Source organism: Protomyctophum parallelum (genome assembly GCF_964188405.1).
Source record: "Protomyctophum parallelum genome assembly, chromosome: 4".
Lineage (NCBI taxonomy): Eukaryota > Metazoa > Chordata > Actinopteri > Myctophiformes > Myctophidae > Protomyctophum > Protomyctophum parallelum.
In genome coordinates this window covers 25,789,727-25,805,543 of record NC_139700.1, presented here as the reverse complement: position 1 = coordinate 25,805,543, position 15,817 = coordinate 25,789,727, and the positions used below count along the sequence as shown (strand labels likewise).

Below are 15,817 nucleotides of genomic sequence, written 5' to 3'. Positions count from 1 at the left end.
AGTTTGTGCTATTGCCACAGACTAGAATGCATTGGGCGTTTAAGTTAAATAACTCAGAAACTATAAAACATTTCAAAATAAAAAGTTCCAGCATGTGTCTCCACAGTAAGCTGAATAATAAAAAGTGTGAATGGAGTTTCTAGGTGAAAGTGATTTTTGGTGCCAATGTCTGCCATTGAGCCCCATTGTGAATTTGAAAGCACTATATTTCTAAAACTATGAAACATTTCAAAGATTCCTTTTCAGGCAAACATGTCCACCGTAAGATGAACCTAAGTAGGCTAGAATGGGGTTGCTAGGTGTAAGTATGTAGGACTAGTAGCATGCCAAAGTTTGTGCTATTGCCATAGAGAATGCATTGGGCGTTTAAGTTAAATAACTCAGAAACTACAAAACATTTCAAAGTAAAAAGTTCCAGCTTGTGTGCCCATAGTAAGCTGAATAATAAAAAGTGTGAATGGAGTTTTTAGATGAAAGTGATTTCTTTTTACAAAATCTCATTGACCCCCATTATAATTTTCTCAACTTTTAAAGAAATATATTTCTAAAACTATGAAACATTTCAAAGATTCATTTTCAGGCAAATATGTCCACCGTAAGATGAACATTTACATGCGTGAATGCGTGTGTGGATGTGTGTGTGTTAGAGCTATGAAACACCCCCAAGCAAAGACAAGATGGTAGTCCACACAACAACCAAAGTATTTTTTATTCCAGCATGAAATTTAAATCTCCACAATATTAACACCCAGTATCAATTAAATAAAAAAGTGTACAAAAGAAATAGATACAAAATACGATACAATATCTGGTAATTCGCTTATCATCGTTGATTGATCACTTGATCAATTCTAGCCTTTTGATTCAAAGACTTTGATTCAACTTGTGCGCCTTGTGAAGATATTTAAATATGTTCACTGTCCTCAAATGTATGGCCCTTGCAACTGAACGCAAGAGCTCTATCTCGATAAAGCCATTCCGGAAGAGCTAGGAGCCCAAAAACCAAAATGGCCTCCGTGGGGAGAATGAAGACAAACAGATATTTTTCTACCAGCAGCAACCAAGCTAGAGAAGGTCAAAGAGCTTTGGGTTAAGTTTTTGTTGTTGATATCTTTGATACTTTAATTTAAAAATAATGAACAGCCTTCTCCAGGCTTATGGGTGATGTATAGTATACCTGCTTGGGCTCCGGTGTCGAGCTCTGACAATTATGGCTGGTCAATTAATTGGAAATATATCAAAAACCGATATTTATAACCAATAAACGACTTAATCTTGCTTATGTAGGCTAATCAAATAATGTAAATGCAGGTTTTGTTGCATACTTTCTAAATGTATTAGTATGAATACTATCTAGTATGCACAATCTAGTACGCATCTAGATCAACAAATCAACACAATGTTTTATATAATCGCCAAAATGTATTAGTCTGATTAACCCTCTTAACATTATATTATACTTACTTTTGTTGTACAGTGGTGGCATACAAGAATAATGAAAATAGCCGATCGACAAGCTCACGTGGCGCATTGCTCGATCATTAATCGAGGCAAATGTCTTAAACAATCAGGATTGGAATTCATATCTCGCCCAGCTCTACTGACAACCAGCAGGCAACAAAGAGTCAATCAGGCATTATTCCAGCACACATGTAGCTATGCAAAGGATTTGACTGATATGCTGCATGTGCAAGTTCCCACTGGTGCCTTAATTGGTCTCAAAGCATCCTCCAGATTCTCATTATCAAGCAGCCTCCAGACTGTGGATATTTATGCAATTTGTCCTGCAGATACTTTGTATCTCAAGACTTCAATTCTCTCTGTGCAGCTGTGACTGACAACTATTAATCTCTCCAGCATGTAACCTTCACAAAATGTAGAACGTACAGTTGATTGTTAGAAATGCACAGGCTTCGACTGCGAATGTCTTTTTTCTTCTTTTTTTTCTTGCGAACAGAAGGTTATTCCTTTGCAGAATGTTGACAATGCAAAATTTTAACAACTCAACAGTGTGTTGATTCTTCTCCGGTTAAATTATAGGCCAAATGTTTTTTGAAATTATTACACTGTTTATTAAAGTCGTAGTGTGTAACCTTTTCCAATTAAACAAAAGTAACTTTTTATATAATCTTTCACTAGAAGAAAAGGGTTCCGCACACCGTCTTCACTTACAGAACAGCAGTTGTATGCGCATGCATAAAGTGAATGCCAGATCGAGTGGCAAAGTGAGTGACAAAGGGTATTTAATGTTGTTTAAAGTAATTTAATGCAATCAAATATGACTTTTCTGTTTGGATGTATGGGCTGTCAAAAGGCCAGAAAATAGGTGACAACGTTTCGGTCTAAACGTCCTTCACCAGGTATCTCCTGAGAAGGTCGTTTAGGCCCAAAATGTTGTCACTCTGAATAAAACGGCTGCTCTGGAAGTGAAGACAGTGTGAGGGACCCTTTTTTCTTCTCATGATTGGCATTTGGTTGCCGGCTCCCTCCTACGCACCTGTCCTTGTAGGTGTGCCACAAGGCCTTCTCTCTACAAAATATAATCTTTCACTGGCATATTTTTCACAATTACCATTCCACATAAATGTGATTTTGACAACTTCTTTATAGTATTTTAAACTTCGCGGAACACTTCAAACTCAGTACTGTGATTTGATAACTAAATTCAGACAAGACAACGGAGCAACCGGAGTCACCCCCCCCCCCCCCCCCCCCAAAAAAAAAAGAAAATCGTAAAATGAACACTACACAGTAAGACTGTAAAGAAAATGGATAAATACACTCATACATTGGTCATATAACTTTCTATAATTAAAATAAATTGCAATACACCACCGAGTTAAACTATTGTATGAATGTCAAAGCAAATACATAGTGAATCAATATAATCTCATGGTCTTAATCAAATGATAAATTACAAAAAACACAAAACAAAACAATTACTTTCAATTCATTTTCCTTTATGCATTTGGATTTTAATAATGTAAGGCCTATGCATTTTTGTGGTGATTGACTGAGGTCACATTACACAGTAAAATCCTATGTGTTAATTTAACTCAGAAAATGTACAAATGGACCCTTATGGCCTTGTAACTCCCAAGAGTGTAGAAAATGGAACCAAATGGACCCTTATGGGCCTGTAACTCCGAGAAGTGTACAAAAGGAACCAAATGGTCCATTTGGTTCCATATGTACACTCTCAGAGTTCAACTAACACTAAGGAATTGACAGTGTGTGTAGTCTCATGACAGCCTGGCTCAAGAGACAGTCTTACTGTCTCACAGAGCCAGTGACACACGGCTAGGGACAGACGGATGGACAACAAAGACACATGGGTTTTAGAGACAGACCAGGAGGTGAGACGGACAGTGAGCGCTAGAGTGAGCTCTGTGTCCTGATAAACGCTGTCCTCTCACTGTGGCCGTCCACCTCCTCGCTGTCTGACTCAGACTCGTACGCCAGCGTGTCCTCGTCGCCCCACACGGTGGGGATGCCCTTGTAGCATATGCGCGCCTTCCTCTCGTGTCCCTGGCCCAAGGCCAGACTGATGCCCCCCGACACGGCAGCACGGGGCGTCCGCCTGGACCTCCAGCTCCAAGGCGGGCCGCCGCCAGAGCGCATCTGCAGCAGGATGAAGACTCCGGCGAAGGCTGCCAGGATGAAGGCACAGCTGAGCACGGCCACTAGGGCGGGCCAGTGGGAGGAGGACGGGGCCACGCCGCTGGGGGCGAGGGGTTCAACGCCCCCTCCTCCTCCTGCTTCGTCGCCCTCTGCCGAGGTCTCTCCCCCGAGCTGGGCTGCCTCGCCCTGAAGTCCCGCCCCGGCGCCGGCGGGGGACTTGCGCTGGACCTGGTTCTGGTGCAGACAGGAGGTGAGGACCAGGTGGCTGTGAGGCGGGCAGGACAGGCAGTCCGTGCAGCCCGTGCCACGGCAGGTGAGGCACGCCGGGTTGCAGGGCAAACAGGCCTGGACCGAGGACTCGTCCTGGACCAGGTCCCAGGTCTCCAGGGACAGGTTGAGGAGCTGAGGGCCTGAGGTGAAGCCCGGCGGGCAGAACTTCACGCAGCCCTGGAGGAAGAGGGAGAAGCCGGGGCTGCACTCTGGAAGAGATGACCACAAACAGACAGACAGATGAGTCTGATGCAACCAACTCAGCAGTGGCAGTGCTTCAAATACTGTACTTTCTACTTTACTTGAATATATAACAAATCCCACTACATCTCAGACACACAAATATTGATTTTTTTTTTTTTTTACTACAACTATTTGAAAACTTTAGTTGCAGGTTACTTTGTACTGTAGATCTCTAGATTATTATTACAAAACAAACATTAACCAATTAAACCCTACAGTATGTGCAGCCACTCAATCCGGTGATTGAGCTATCAGCCCAAATGAAAAGTCTCCGTGCCGGCTATGACCAGCCTCGGTGTCCCTGAAAAACAGACAGCTATACTGAAACTATTTCTTGAACCAGGAAATTCAATCTTGCACAGCCGGCAAGACCATTTATAAAGTCCCTTGGCCTTTCCACCATGTCCTGTGGTTTAAATCCATAGAAAAATATCTGTCCAATACAATGTACATCAATGTCAACTATTTTTATCACCACCCAAAAACCTCTCTAAAAAGCAGCTTTACTGTGCCTCTCTGCCCTCATTCAGTATTCCAGTCACGATCTAGAATTTGGGTAATCCAACAGTCGAAGAACACAGAGAACATCCGAACAGAACACCAGATCACACGCACCACCGCGGAAAGGATAAATCAACCTTCCTTTATAACTCCTCTCTGAGTAATGCTAAGTGGTTCCCAACCTTTTTTAAGGAAAACTACCAGGATTTTCACTGTAGAGCTTCAAATTGACATTAACCAATGATGATTTTTGAGGGAGCTCACAATACACAAAATGTCACAGGCAGGAGTGAGATAAAAAACTGCGCCGAACAGGGTCCCACATGTAGAAACACAATTTGACACAAAACAGCTGAGAAACAGTGCACTAAACGACCTACAGTAGTGACCTGATGATGGGTCAATGTTTTTTTGGGTTACTTCATGGTCAAGTACTGTAATTGACCCTGACTGTCAAGAAATTCCACAGAAAAGGGAATTTGAATTTCAACAAGGTAATTGCATAGCTCTACACATCTATTTCAAGTGCAATATTATTTATTTATTTTTGATGCAGTTGATGCAAGAAAGGTACTACTAGTCTGTTCATACATATACTATTTATTCATTTATATTTTTTCCCATGGACCATCTGTAATTATGCAGTGGCTTAAGGGCTGAGCGCTCCTGAAGGTCTGATCCTAGTCACCGCCTGCCTCATTATCTTAACAGTGCCTCAAAACGCCACACCATTAAGGCAATTGGCCATTGCACTATTTCACTTCTCACTGTGTGCCCACAGAATACAAAACACTCAACACATTTGTCATAGTGTAGATGCAATTCTCATTCTATTTGACAGTCAAAACACATTTTTCCTCAATTGGCTGGCTAGGTACATTTTCAATTTGCATTGACACGGTTGTTCACTGGGTACAACATTGCATGCAAAATACCATGCGCAATGAATGAATGAATGAATGAATGAATGAATGATTTTATTTCCATGTCTGGCTGCCTTTCGCAGCCCAACCATCACAGGATTATTCAGACACACTTTACAATACATTATATTTCCTGTGCCAACATGCAGACACCAAAATATTAAAGATATATTCAGTGATTTCACTTAATTCAAATATCACTTATTCTTTTGTTTTGTAGTGATAATCCTCCCTACTATAGAGTGTGCTGGCAATATAAGGAGTTTCTCCCTGTCCCCAGTTAACCCCTGGGGGTCAAAAAACCTTAGGTTTCGTTTTATCCTGATTGGACGAAAGGCTGGGTCCCACAGCCAAAAACGAAACCTAAGGTTTTTTGAGTGAAATCACTGAATATACCTTTAAACATAAATAAATATCACACAATGTACATAACACTAATCGAGAGTACATTCAAGTAGTCCATTTGGTCAAGATAGAGACTAAAGTGGAGGAAGAGGGGGAGAGAGAGAGAGAGAGAGAGAGAGAGAGAACAAAAGAGATAATTGTCAGAAGATAGAGTTGCGTTTAACTTAGACAAGGTAATACGTACACACGGTCTATATACAGTATACATATACTCACATAGGCCTACATACTGTACATACACAAAGAACTCAGATCTCCACTTAGGAGTTGGTATGATCCATCACAGTGCCACTATGCATACCTTGTATGTTTTCTTCCGTTCCAGGCTTTTTGGATACAATTTGAGATTGCGAATGTATGGTATTGGTTATCAAATAAATATTTAACTAAAACACTGTCCAGGGAGTCAGGGACAGACCTACATGTACTTTGTCAAAGAGCGTTTTTCTTAAATCATGATAAAAAGGGCAGTACAATAGAACATTAATTTCATCCTCAACCTCACCAAGTTCACAATAACTACTCTTTTTCGTTTCAACATGTAGCGGAACGGTGCACAAAGAGATGACAATGAGAATTATTGTAGAATTGTACAGCATGACGGGTGATCGGAGTAACATCAGATATGATATGACTTTATTATCAGCTCACACTGAAATTGCGACCCAGCAGCCATGTATGCAATAATGCAACACATGGACACAACTTACTGTATAACCATGCAATTGATAAAATAATACGCTATAAACAATGTTTTTTCTAGTATCTGTGTGTTGAAGATTTTGTTTTGACACCAATAGCAACACTACACAAACCTGTCTCGTTTCAATGCAAATACTTGGCAGGGTTTACCCAGAAGGTGCTATACACTTACTGTTGTTTAATGTTGAAGAGTCACGAGTGTGTCCTTTCAGTGTGTCTTGTCAGTTTTGGCAAATAACAAAAAAACAGGCGTATTTTACGTGCCTGGTGGCAGTTAGTGCACCAAACATAACGTTTCTAGTGAGCATGAGGCCCCGGGTGGAAATCTGACCCATATGGTGTCTTGCATGTCCCGTGACTCCGTCTCCCTCTATGCTTTGTTTCATGTCTCTCTACTACGCTGACCTATCTGAAATACAGCATACAAATTCCCCAAATACATTTGAAACAACAAAAGAGTAAGACACATGTGTGGGTGGTAAACATCGCAATGCTGTGCGCCGGGAAGAATCTTCTGACCAACCCAGTCTGCCTGACACAGCTGCTTGGCAACTTGAGAACGGCTCTTGCATTGTTGCAGCGTTAGTATCATCTCCTGCTGGTACTTCAAGCCTCTGTGCTCTTGATTCAAACTGACATGACATATGCTGTTTTCAGACGCGTTTGGCACAGTGCTTATTCATTGCTGGTGTCCACAGGTGTGCTCAGCGAAAAAATGCTTGTAAGTAGTAAGCAAGCCAAGTAAGTGAGAATGCTTGTACAGTAAATGTACAGTCTGCATGTGTACGTGTTTGGTCCTCCCAAATTCTGCGATTATAAGCATTTTTCAAAGGGCACACTCCCCCACACTTTACATGTGGGGGAGGAGAAAACGACAAAAGAAAAACATTGAAAAGGCTCAAATCAATAAAAAAGTAGTAGTAGTAAAACAGTCAAACAGGTGGGTGTGCAGTTAGCTGGGGAACGCCATATTGAAGAGATGAGTTTTGAGAGCCATTTGAAGAATTGGAGGGTGTTGGGGAGTGTATTCTACAGGGTTGTGACAGCAAAAGATCACCCTAAAGCTCCATTCACACCAAATAAGCTAGCTTCTGCTTTAGCTTCGTGGTCCCATGTTATCTCTATGCAGAGCAGCTTTTGTGTTTTGAAGCTTGGAATGAACAGCTAGTTCAGTCTAGCCAATCAGAGCACAGCATGGTTTGAGGAGGCAGAGTTGAGCTCATTTCACAAAACCAAAAGCCTCTCCGAGAGCTGTCCGGCCCGATTAAAAAAATACTTTTTAAATATGGGCTGTATATGAAATATGAATGGATATTTGGCAAGACCATAGCATATTTATCGATAGAAATGAAAGTTTATATGAGAAACAAGTTGTCGAAGCGGTGAAAACAGGTTGTGTTCCGTGTTCCGTCGCGAGCAGGTTCTATCCCAGTGGATTGGCACGGTTTCTGGGGAGAAGTGCTCCTGCATTCACCCCCCCCCCCCCGGTTCTCACCGAAGCTATGGACTACTGACCAGTCCAGAACGCTATCCGTCGCTGACGCTGATTGTGGACTAAACAGTGCACACGCACACGGTTGATAAATTAGCAGATATAGATAGATAGACAAACAACTAAACAATATAGTTCCAACCGGTTGTTTTTTCGTGTCGGACCCGCTACTTTTCCCCCAAACTTTCCCCGAGAAGAGGGGAGGAGCAGCCCGCTCTCAGCGCTCTGTGGTCGTCATGTGTGTGTGTCGATAGCTGCATTGTATGTTGATTGTTGAAACTTTTGCACCGTCAATCATACCTTTAAAAAATAATGAATAGCCTTTATATCAGTTGTATGTACCCCCTCTATTTATGCAATATGTTGCCCGTGTTTTGTGATTGGTTTGCTGCGTTCTGAAACGATAAACCAATCGCATAGATAATATTTTTTTGAGGGAATCATTTCAATTGGTTTATTGCGTTCATGTAGGCCTATCGATGAACCTCATAGCAAAAGTTGAAAGACAGTAGATAGCCTATATTTATAGATAGATAGAACACAATCCCTGTGTGTGTGTGTGTGTGTGTGTGTGTGTGTGTGTGATATTGATTATTTATGGAGTAATAAAAGTATGCCTACTAGGCTACTATAGTGGCCCAAGTTTCACATCATCTGCTAAATAAAAAGCAAACTTGCGCTAATGGGGAGGGAGGGGTGGTGGAGCAGTGAGCACCGTGGAGGAGCCGACGGGTCGACGACACAGGGATCACTTGCGAGCCAGTTCTCTCTCAGTGCCCCTGCAGTAATTACCCCCTCCCGGTTCCCACCGACCGGAGAGGTGAACAACTGAACCCCGTAGCTGACTCTGACCGTGGACTAAACACACACACGGTTTATAAATTAGCAGATATATATATAGTCTATAGACAAAGAACTAAAGTCCCGAGTCCCCCGCGCGTCGTGTGCACCGCGCGTGTGTGTGTGCACGAGAGAGATCAATAATTAATAGCCTTTATATCAGTTGTATGATATGCATGTGGACATCCCTGATCTGACCTGTCCTGTCCTGATTGTATTTCTACGGTATGCTCTTGCTAAATCAACATTAACATTACATACAGAGCCGCTATTTAAAGAAATGCCCGGAGGGTTTCACTCGAGAGGGGGAGAGGAGAGCGGAGTGGGGGGGAGACATGAGCACTGAAGACGGGGGAGGATTGAGATCCGGTCCGTTCGGTTATTTACAAACAAATATACCAAGATTATATTATTTATTCATCGATAAATAGGTTATGATGTAACTAAATATATAATTATTTCTCCTCTACAGTCGCTATTTTACATTTTAGACTTTCAAATGCGCATCTGCTCAAACTGTCTGTTTTCTTTCTTGTCTCAAAGCCAGTCCAGGCAGCTTGAGTGACAGGTACCTTGTACACGCCCACTTTCTAAAAAAAAAGCTGCGTCGAAATGAGTTTTGCTTTGCTTTTTTTTCCAGCTTCTTTAGGTCTGAACGGGGCTTTACTCCAATTCCAATTCTGTGTCTACAGCCGAGGCATTCAGCATGTTGTTGTGCAAGGCAGTGGTTCCCAACCTGGGAAGGTGTGAGGCCTTGTCTGTTTGGAGTGGTCCAACAAAATGACCAGCATCACGACAGACACGTGGAAATCGGCTATTTTTGTCAAAGAGATTTGGTGTAGTTGCCAGAAAAAAACTGCCCAAGTACAAAGCCAACTCGGGTCTAATTTTCCAAATCAAGTGCAAGTGGTTAAGCAAAGGATAATTGCCGGCATGCCGGGTGTTGTTGACATATATAACCCTCGACAGGATGATTAAACTCTAAGGCGAAGTTGAGGGGTTTAATTAGTAACAACAAAACAAAGTATTTCATTTTCCTTGCTTACAGTAATGAAAGTGTTGCGCTGGCTGTCGTCCAGCGCAATGTGGTCGCCTCCAAAAACAAGTTAGTGTTGATCAAATAGAATACCGGTACATTGTCATCGACATATTTTTCCCGAAATGTTTTAAAAAACATTAAGAGCAATGTTTAGCTCGCAAGAATGTTTATTTCTGTGCATTTGTTTACATGGCTGCCGTGTTGGACATGGCATAAAATAAAGCAGCGCAGCAGGTACTCTGGGGCTTTGATTAGACAGCGGCCTGTTATAGAGCTCATTCAGCTTATTCAGAAATAACACAGCTGAATTCAGTGATTGTGATACAATGGGAAGCAATTGGTAACCACTGCTTGCTTAAAAGCCATTTAGGACTGAGGCCGGCATTTGCTATATATAGTAGATGCTTTCAAAGCCACTGACATCAGTCTCACCTATACAGATCTGCTGAGCGTCAAAGGTCTTGCAGCTGTTGTTGGACGGCCGGGGGAAGTCGGACGACGAGGGGTTAACGGCGCTGGACCCGGTCCCCCACAGGATGAGAGTGAACTGACTCAGAACGCCTGCAGGGAGAAGAGGAGGACGTGTCAGTTTGAAAGAGCAGGACGAGTGCCATGTTCTGTTCATCCCAGGAGGGGACAGGGAGAAGGGTGAATCGGCAGAGTATCAGAATCATCTTTATTGTCACATCACAGTTTTACGGTAAAAAGGTGGCTGACATTTGTTTTTGTGCATTGTGTCATTTTTCCAAGAAAACAAAGAAAATGTTTGAGCGCTTTTACCAAAAAAAGTACAAAAAGATATTTAGAAGCTTGTTTCACAGCCGTAGGGTCTCTCTTAGCTTATTTACAGGCTGTACAGCCGTACAACCAAGGTTCCACAAAGGGCTGCAACTATCGATTATTTCCGTAGCGATTATTCTATCCATTACCTTTACGATTAATCGAATAATCGAGGAACATGTTTTTTCTTTTAAAGATATATTTTTCTGATTTCTTATACATCAACAAACCACGTAAGCCCTATTGTAATAATTGTATAGTTTGTGGTTCAATGGTGTCATGCAAAAATAGCAGAAAAGGCATGCCTACAAGCACTGAGCTTGTAGAAGTGCCTAATGCATAATGACAAAATAGGGGTACTAGTAGGGGGGCTAGTTTTTATTTTTTAAAGATATTTTTGGTGCTTTTTTCTGCCTTCATTGATAGATACATTAGTCAGACAGGAAATGGGGAGAGATAGATGGGGAATGACACACTGCAAAGGTCGTCAGGATCGGGAGTCGAACCGGCGACACGCTGTCAAACTGGATCAGCCCAGACGGCTACGCCAGCCGCCCGGGCCATAGGGATACATTTTTTATGTATTAGTTAATTAGATAATCTTCTATAATCCATTAGTTAGATTGACTGCTGCACTCCTAACCTGTGGCTTCCACTGCCACCCGTCTTATTCTCCTCTCTGTGGTGACTCTGGTGAGGTAGCCCTGGGAACACTCCTATGAGTCAGGTTGTTTACGGCCTGATGTTTCTCCAAGGCGAACATGAGTCAGTTCAAATGGAACTGTTCAATTGTCAAAAAAAAAACACTGTCCAAAAACATTTCATCAAATGAATTTCATCCATTTAATGGTTGTTATCAAAGTGTGCCAATTTAACATTATACAAATGGAACTAAATGGACTTGTACATTCTCAGTTCAATTAACACACAGAGCTGTGCATGTTTTGCCTTTTAGTCAGGATGTGCTTATCTGGGTTTTCTGCCCCGAACGAACTCCCATTATGGAGGAAATGGGAAACAAAGTGTGGAACTGCTCAAATCTAAAATATCTAAAACTACAAATTAACCAGGAAGTGTAGCCCCCCAGCACACTATAGTGGCTTCACTCTAGGCTGCGGTAGACCGGCAATGATGTAAGAAGAGGGAATAATAACCTTCCAAACACTGGATTTTGGTTCATTTTGAGCAGAAAAAGGAGTAATAAGCACACGCGCGTCGGATCCGTATGTACATCCGTATGTAGGCTGTCTAACATGTGAGTAAAAAAATAAAAAAATATTAATTACTCGATTAAATGAAATTAAAGAAAGACGAGGTCCCTCGTTTTGGCACAGGCGGGTCGCGGAGAGAAAAACGAGGCCCCGCGTTCTTGCCATTAATACGGTTAACTACTAGTTAATACATGTTTTTAATGATAATTATGGAAATATGCAAGGAACTAAAGCGATTAAATAAATGTAGTGCAGTAAAAACTACAAAATGTGCCTCTGATATGTAGTGGCATATTACAGCATCATGAAATTGAAATATTAAATTGTTCTTAAGTATACAGTACTGAACGTGAATGTAGTTAGTTCCATGACACCACTGGTAAAAAGGCTCTTGTGAGATGATGAGAAGTGGGCTCTCCAGTGTGACAGCTGGTGAATTGTGTTACCAGATTCATGTCCTCCTCCTCCAGCCTCGTTCTCGATCTCCAGGGTCCACTCCCCTTGAGGATTCTCATCCCACGAGTGAGTGGTCATGAAGGCCCAGTCGGTGAAACCCTCCGAGGAGAAGTCATGAGGCCTGAGAACCAAGGACAAGGGACAGTATGAGGAGAGGCGATTCATTGGAATAATTGTTGAATAATCCGTTTAGAGATGTGCATCATGTAAAAATGTTGTATGTTTTTGTTCCATATTAGAAAATGTGAGAGAGGCACAAGGGTGGCGAAAGGGTGGAAAGGTTCCTGTCCAACACCGAGTCTATATATGGGTGTTCCAAACTGCCGAAACTGTCGAATGGAAGAGCAGGACGATGTCCTTCTGGTGAGTGAGTGAGCCAGTAGGGTCAGCAGTGGAAAGACTACAGAGAAATGTGTGGGGAATTTGGGAATTGGCATAGGCCAAGAAAAACGTGTGTGTGGTTGAAGGCGGAGCGGCTGTCAACACATGCTGGGTTTGCCAAAAATAATGGTCCAGGCAAATGAATGAAGGCTTTTTAAATTTTAATATTGGGAGATTGATAAATTGGGAGGAAACAATTATTGGCTACTCCAAAAAAGAAGCAAAAAAAAAGCATGTTAGCTATATATCCCCTGATGGAAGCAGAGCTGCTGCCCACACGTGTTGTGTTTGACTAAATTAATGATTCAGCCAAATTAATAACAGCTTTTTAAATGTGGAACTTAGTAGTTTAATTACTACTTTCTTTCTTACATAATTTAAGAAAGTGTAATAGTAGTGTAATCATTTTGGACCAGTGGGTAGACTAGACACACATATAGGTATGCAATTTCAAGAGGTCTGTTTAGGCTCAGATAACGTGATGAGAATGTACCAATTTTGGTACATATCGCTTGGTAAACCAAGCATTTTAGGTCTAAATTAGATAAAGTGCCCCTCTGGGCACAGGTCTCCACCAGGGCAGCACAGGTTGTGGCCTCCTGGTGGCGCTATAATAGGCCAATGTGAAAAGGGTGCCATTTCTTCTTACGCCTTGGATGGCAATCGGATGATTTGAGGCATTTTGTTCCACAATTGTGCTATAATAGATGAATCCATTCTGAAAATATTTGTTAATTGTCACCCCTGACAAACAAAGAGTACTCCCTCTTCACTTACTGCTTCGAACAGCCGAGCTTTGTCAAACAACTGGTTGCTTGACTGAAAAATTCATATTACATAATGTACAAAATTGAAGACAAGCCATCTTAAGATAAAGTGGCACTATAAGTAGTGCCACTTTATCTGTCTTTCTACGTTAAGCGTTCACCTCCTACGCACCTGTCTACTGAAAGCAAAAGGACCCTGACAATACTGGACATAATAAGTGGGCAGAGTGATGCTTGATTTATACTTAGATGCACGTGGGTGTCATATCAACCTTACATTATTGCAATATCTATCTATCTATCTATCTATCTATCTATCTATCTATCTATCTATCTATCTATCTATCTATCTATCTATCAATGTTCAAGGTTCAAGGTTCTATATCTATCCAAAAACGTCATATTCATTATTTATTTTCTTTTCTATATCAGTACTTTGTGCACACTAATTTTCATTATTTATTACACTTAGATTTATTAGACGCTTGCTGTTTGAACACGGCTTTAAATGGACAAAGTTTAGGTCGAGCTTAAACATAAAAAACATTAAAACTCAAGTCTCTTCTAACAAAATATAAGTCATGACTTGTCCTCATTATTTTAGAACAGTTAAAGATTTAAGGAATACAAACTTAGCACCCAGTCATTTTTGGAGACGACTACTATACTCAAAACCTTTTTGACAAATTATATAATTCACGCCAGCATTTTTCCCAGTTGAGCTCTTATTTTGAAAAGCCACATTTCCAGACTTCCAGTACTGAACACAAACCAAGAAAGCTTAGAGAAGGAAAAGACACCAGCGTCATGGTGTCACGTGACTGGACGCCGGGGCTGCGCCATGACACCCCACCACGCCCCCATGTGCCAAAACTCACACTGGAAGTTTGATGAATACATGGGAGTGGATGGGAGACCGCTGGACATCTTGTAAACAAACATTATTTATGAACGATAGCGACCTTTGTCATATAATCGGTCCAGGAATATAATAGAAGACATATCACAGATTGTTTTCCGACTGGGTGTTTTTCGACTTGCTAACTGTTTCATTTTACTCAGGAATTTAAAGAGCACAGTACGGCTCTGGGCTGAATGGGCTTATAACCTGACTCCGCCAGCTGGTGGCAGTATTGGGTTCACAATCCTGCCTTCAAAAGCCTAACATTACAAACTAAATAACGCTTTAAAAATGTTGAGAATAAAGGATTTTGCAATATTACAAGTCAGTGGTGTTTTCACTAAAGTAAAAGTTGCCTAGCAGTAGCCTATCACAATATGCTCTACAAGTGGTTAAGTTTCAGAATAAATACGCAAATTAACAGTAGCCTTAGGACCAACCCGCCTAGTATAATACAACAGTAGTTTTAAGTAGTACAATACAACGTAATAGTAGTCTAGTAATAACTAATAATTGTAGTGAAAGTATAATATTTGCATGTGAAATGTAGAGGTAATTAAACGATTTAAGTGTCCCTCAAAATATAGTAGGCATAGGCATGCCTTAAAGAAGTTAATGCTTGCTCTATCAACTCCAGACATTGCCTTATTCAGTTTCAAGTTAAATATGAATGAATGACTGGCTCACAGTCAGCTCAGGTATATAAACAGTTAAAGCTGTTGTTATGCAAAGTAGTGGCTATTTGAATTCGGCACGGTACTTTACACGGTGTGAAAATAGGGGGGGGCGCCAGTAAACCTAGACCACTACTAGGCACTTGTTGGTGATGTGTGATGTTATGTTACAGAAGCGTTTATTTTACAATGGTCTCAATCATTCAGAAAGTGTTTATTTATATGCTTGTCTATACTTTGCTCCATTCACTCTAATACATTCCCAGCAGTTTCGGCAGCAGATTCATCACTGTGTAGGCTACTACTTAAAACTACTGTTGTATTATACTAGGCGGGTTGGTCCTAAGGCTATATGAAAAAAAGTATTTCATCAAACACCACTGACTTGTAATATTGCAAAATCCTTTATTCTCAACATTTTTTAAGCGTTATTTAGTTTGTAATGTTGACGAATTAAAAACAATATAGGTATGGGGTTTGAAGGCAGGATTGTGAACCCAATACTGCCACCAGCTGGCGGAGTCAGGTTATAAGCCCATTCAGCCCAGAGCCGTACTGTGCTCTTTAAATTCCTGAGTAAAATGAAACAGTTAGCAAGTCGAAAAACACCC

At 41.3% G+C, this 15,817-nt stretch overlaps 1 protein-coding gene across 3 annotated transcripts in view; it reads right to left on the bottom strand.

The window, feature by feature from the left end:
- Window positions 1–690: 690 nt before the first annotated feature.
- Window positions 691–15,817, bottom strand: part of furinb (furin (paired basic amino acid cleaving enzyme) b) — a 149,794-nt gene continuing 134,667 nt past the window's right edge. For 2 of the 3 annotated variants that reach the window (XR_014569184.1, XR_014569185.1), the window contains exons 14-17: window positions 12,474–12,604; window positions 10,469–10,597; window positions 3,145–4,100; window positions 691–3,093 (exon numbers count right to left, since the gene is read on the bottom strand). Coding sequence is in view for 1 of the 3 variants with exons in the window: in XM_083763921.1 (XP_083620047.1) it covers window positions 3,376–4,100; window positions 10,469–10,597; window positions 12,474–12,604 (985 nt within the window). In the remaining 2 variants the exon portion in view is untranslated. Of the gene's footprint in view, window positions 4,101–10,468; window positions 10,598–12,473; window positions 12,605–15,817 lie in introns of all 3 variants that reach the window. The other variant, XM_083763921.1, reaches the window with a different exon arrangement.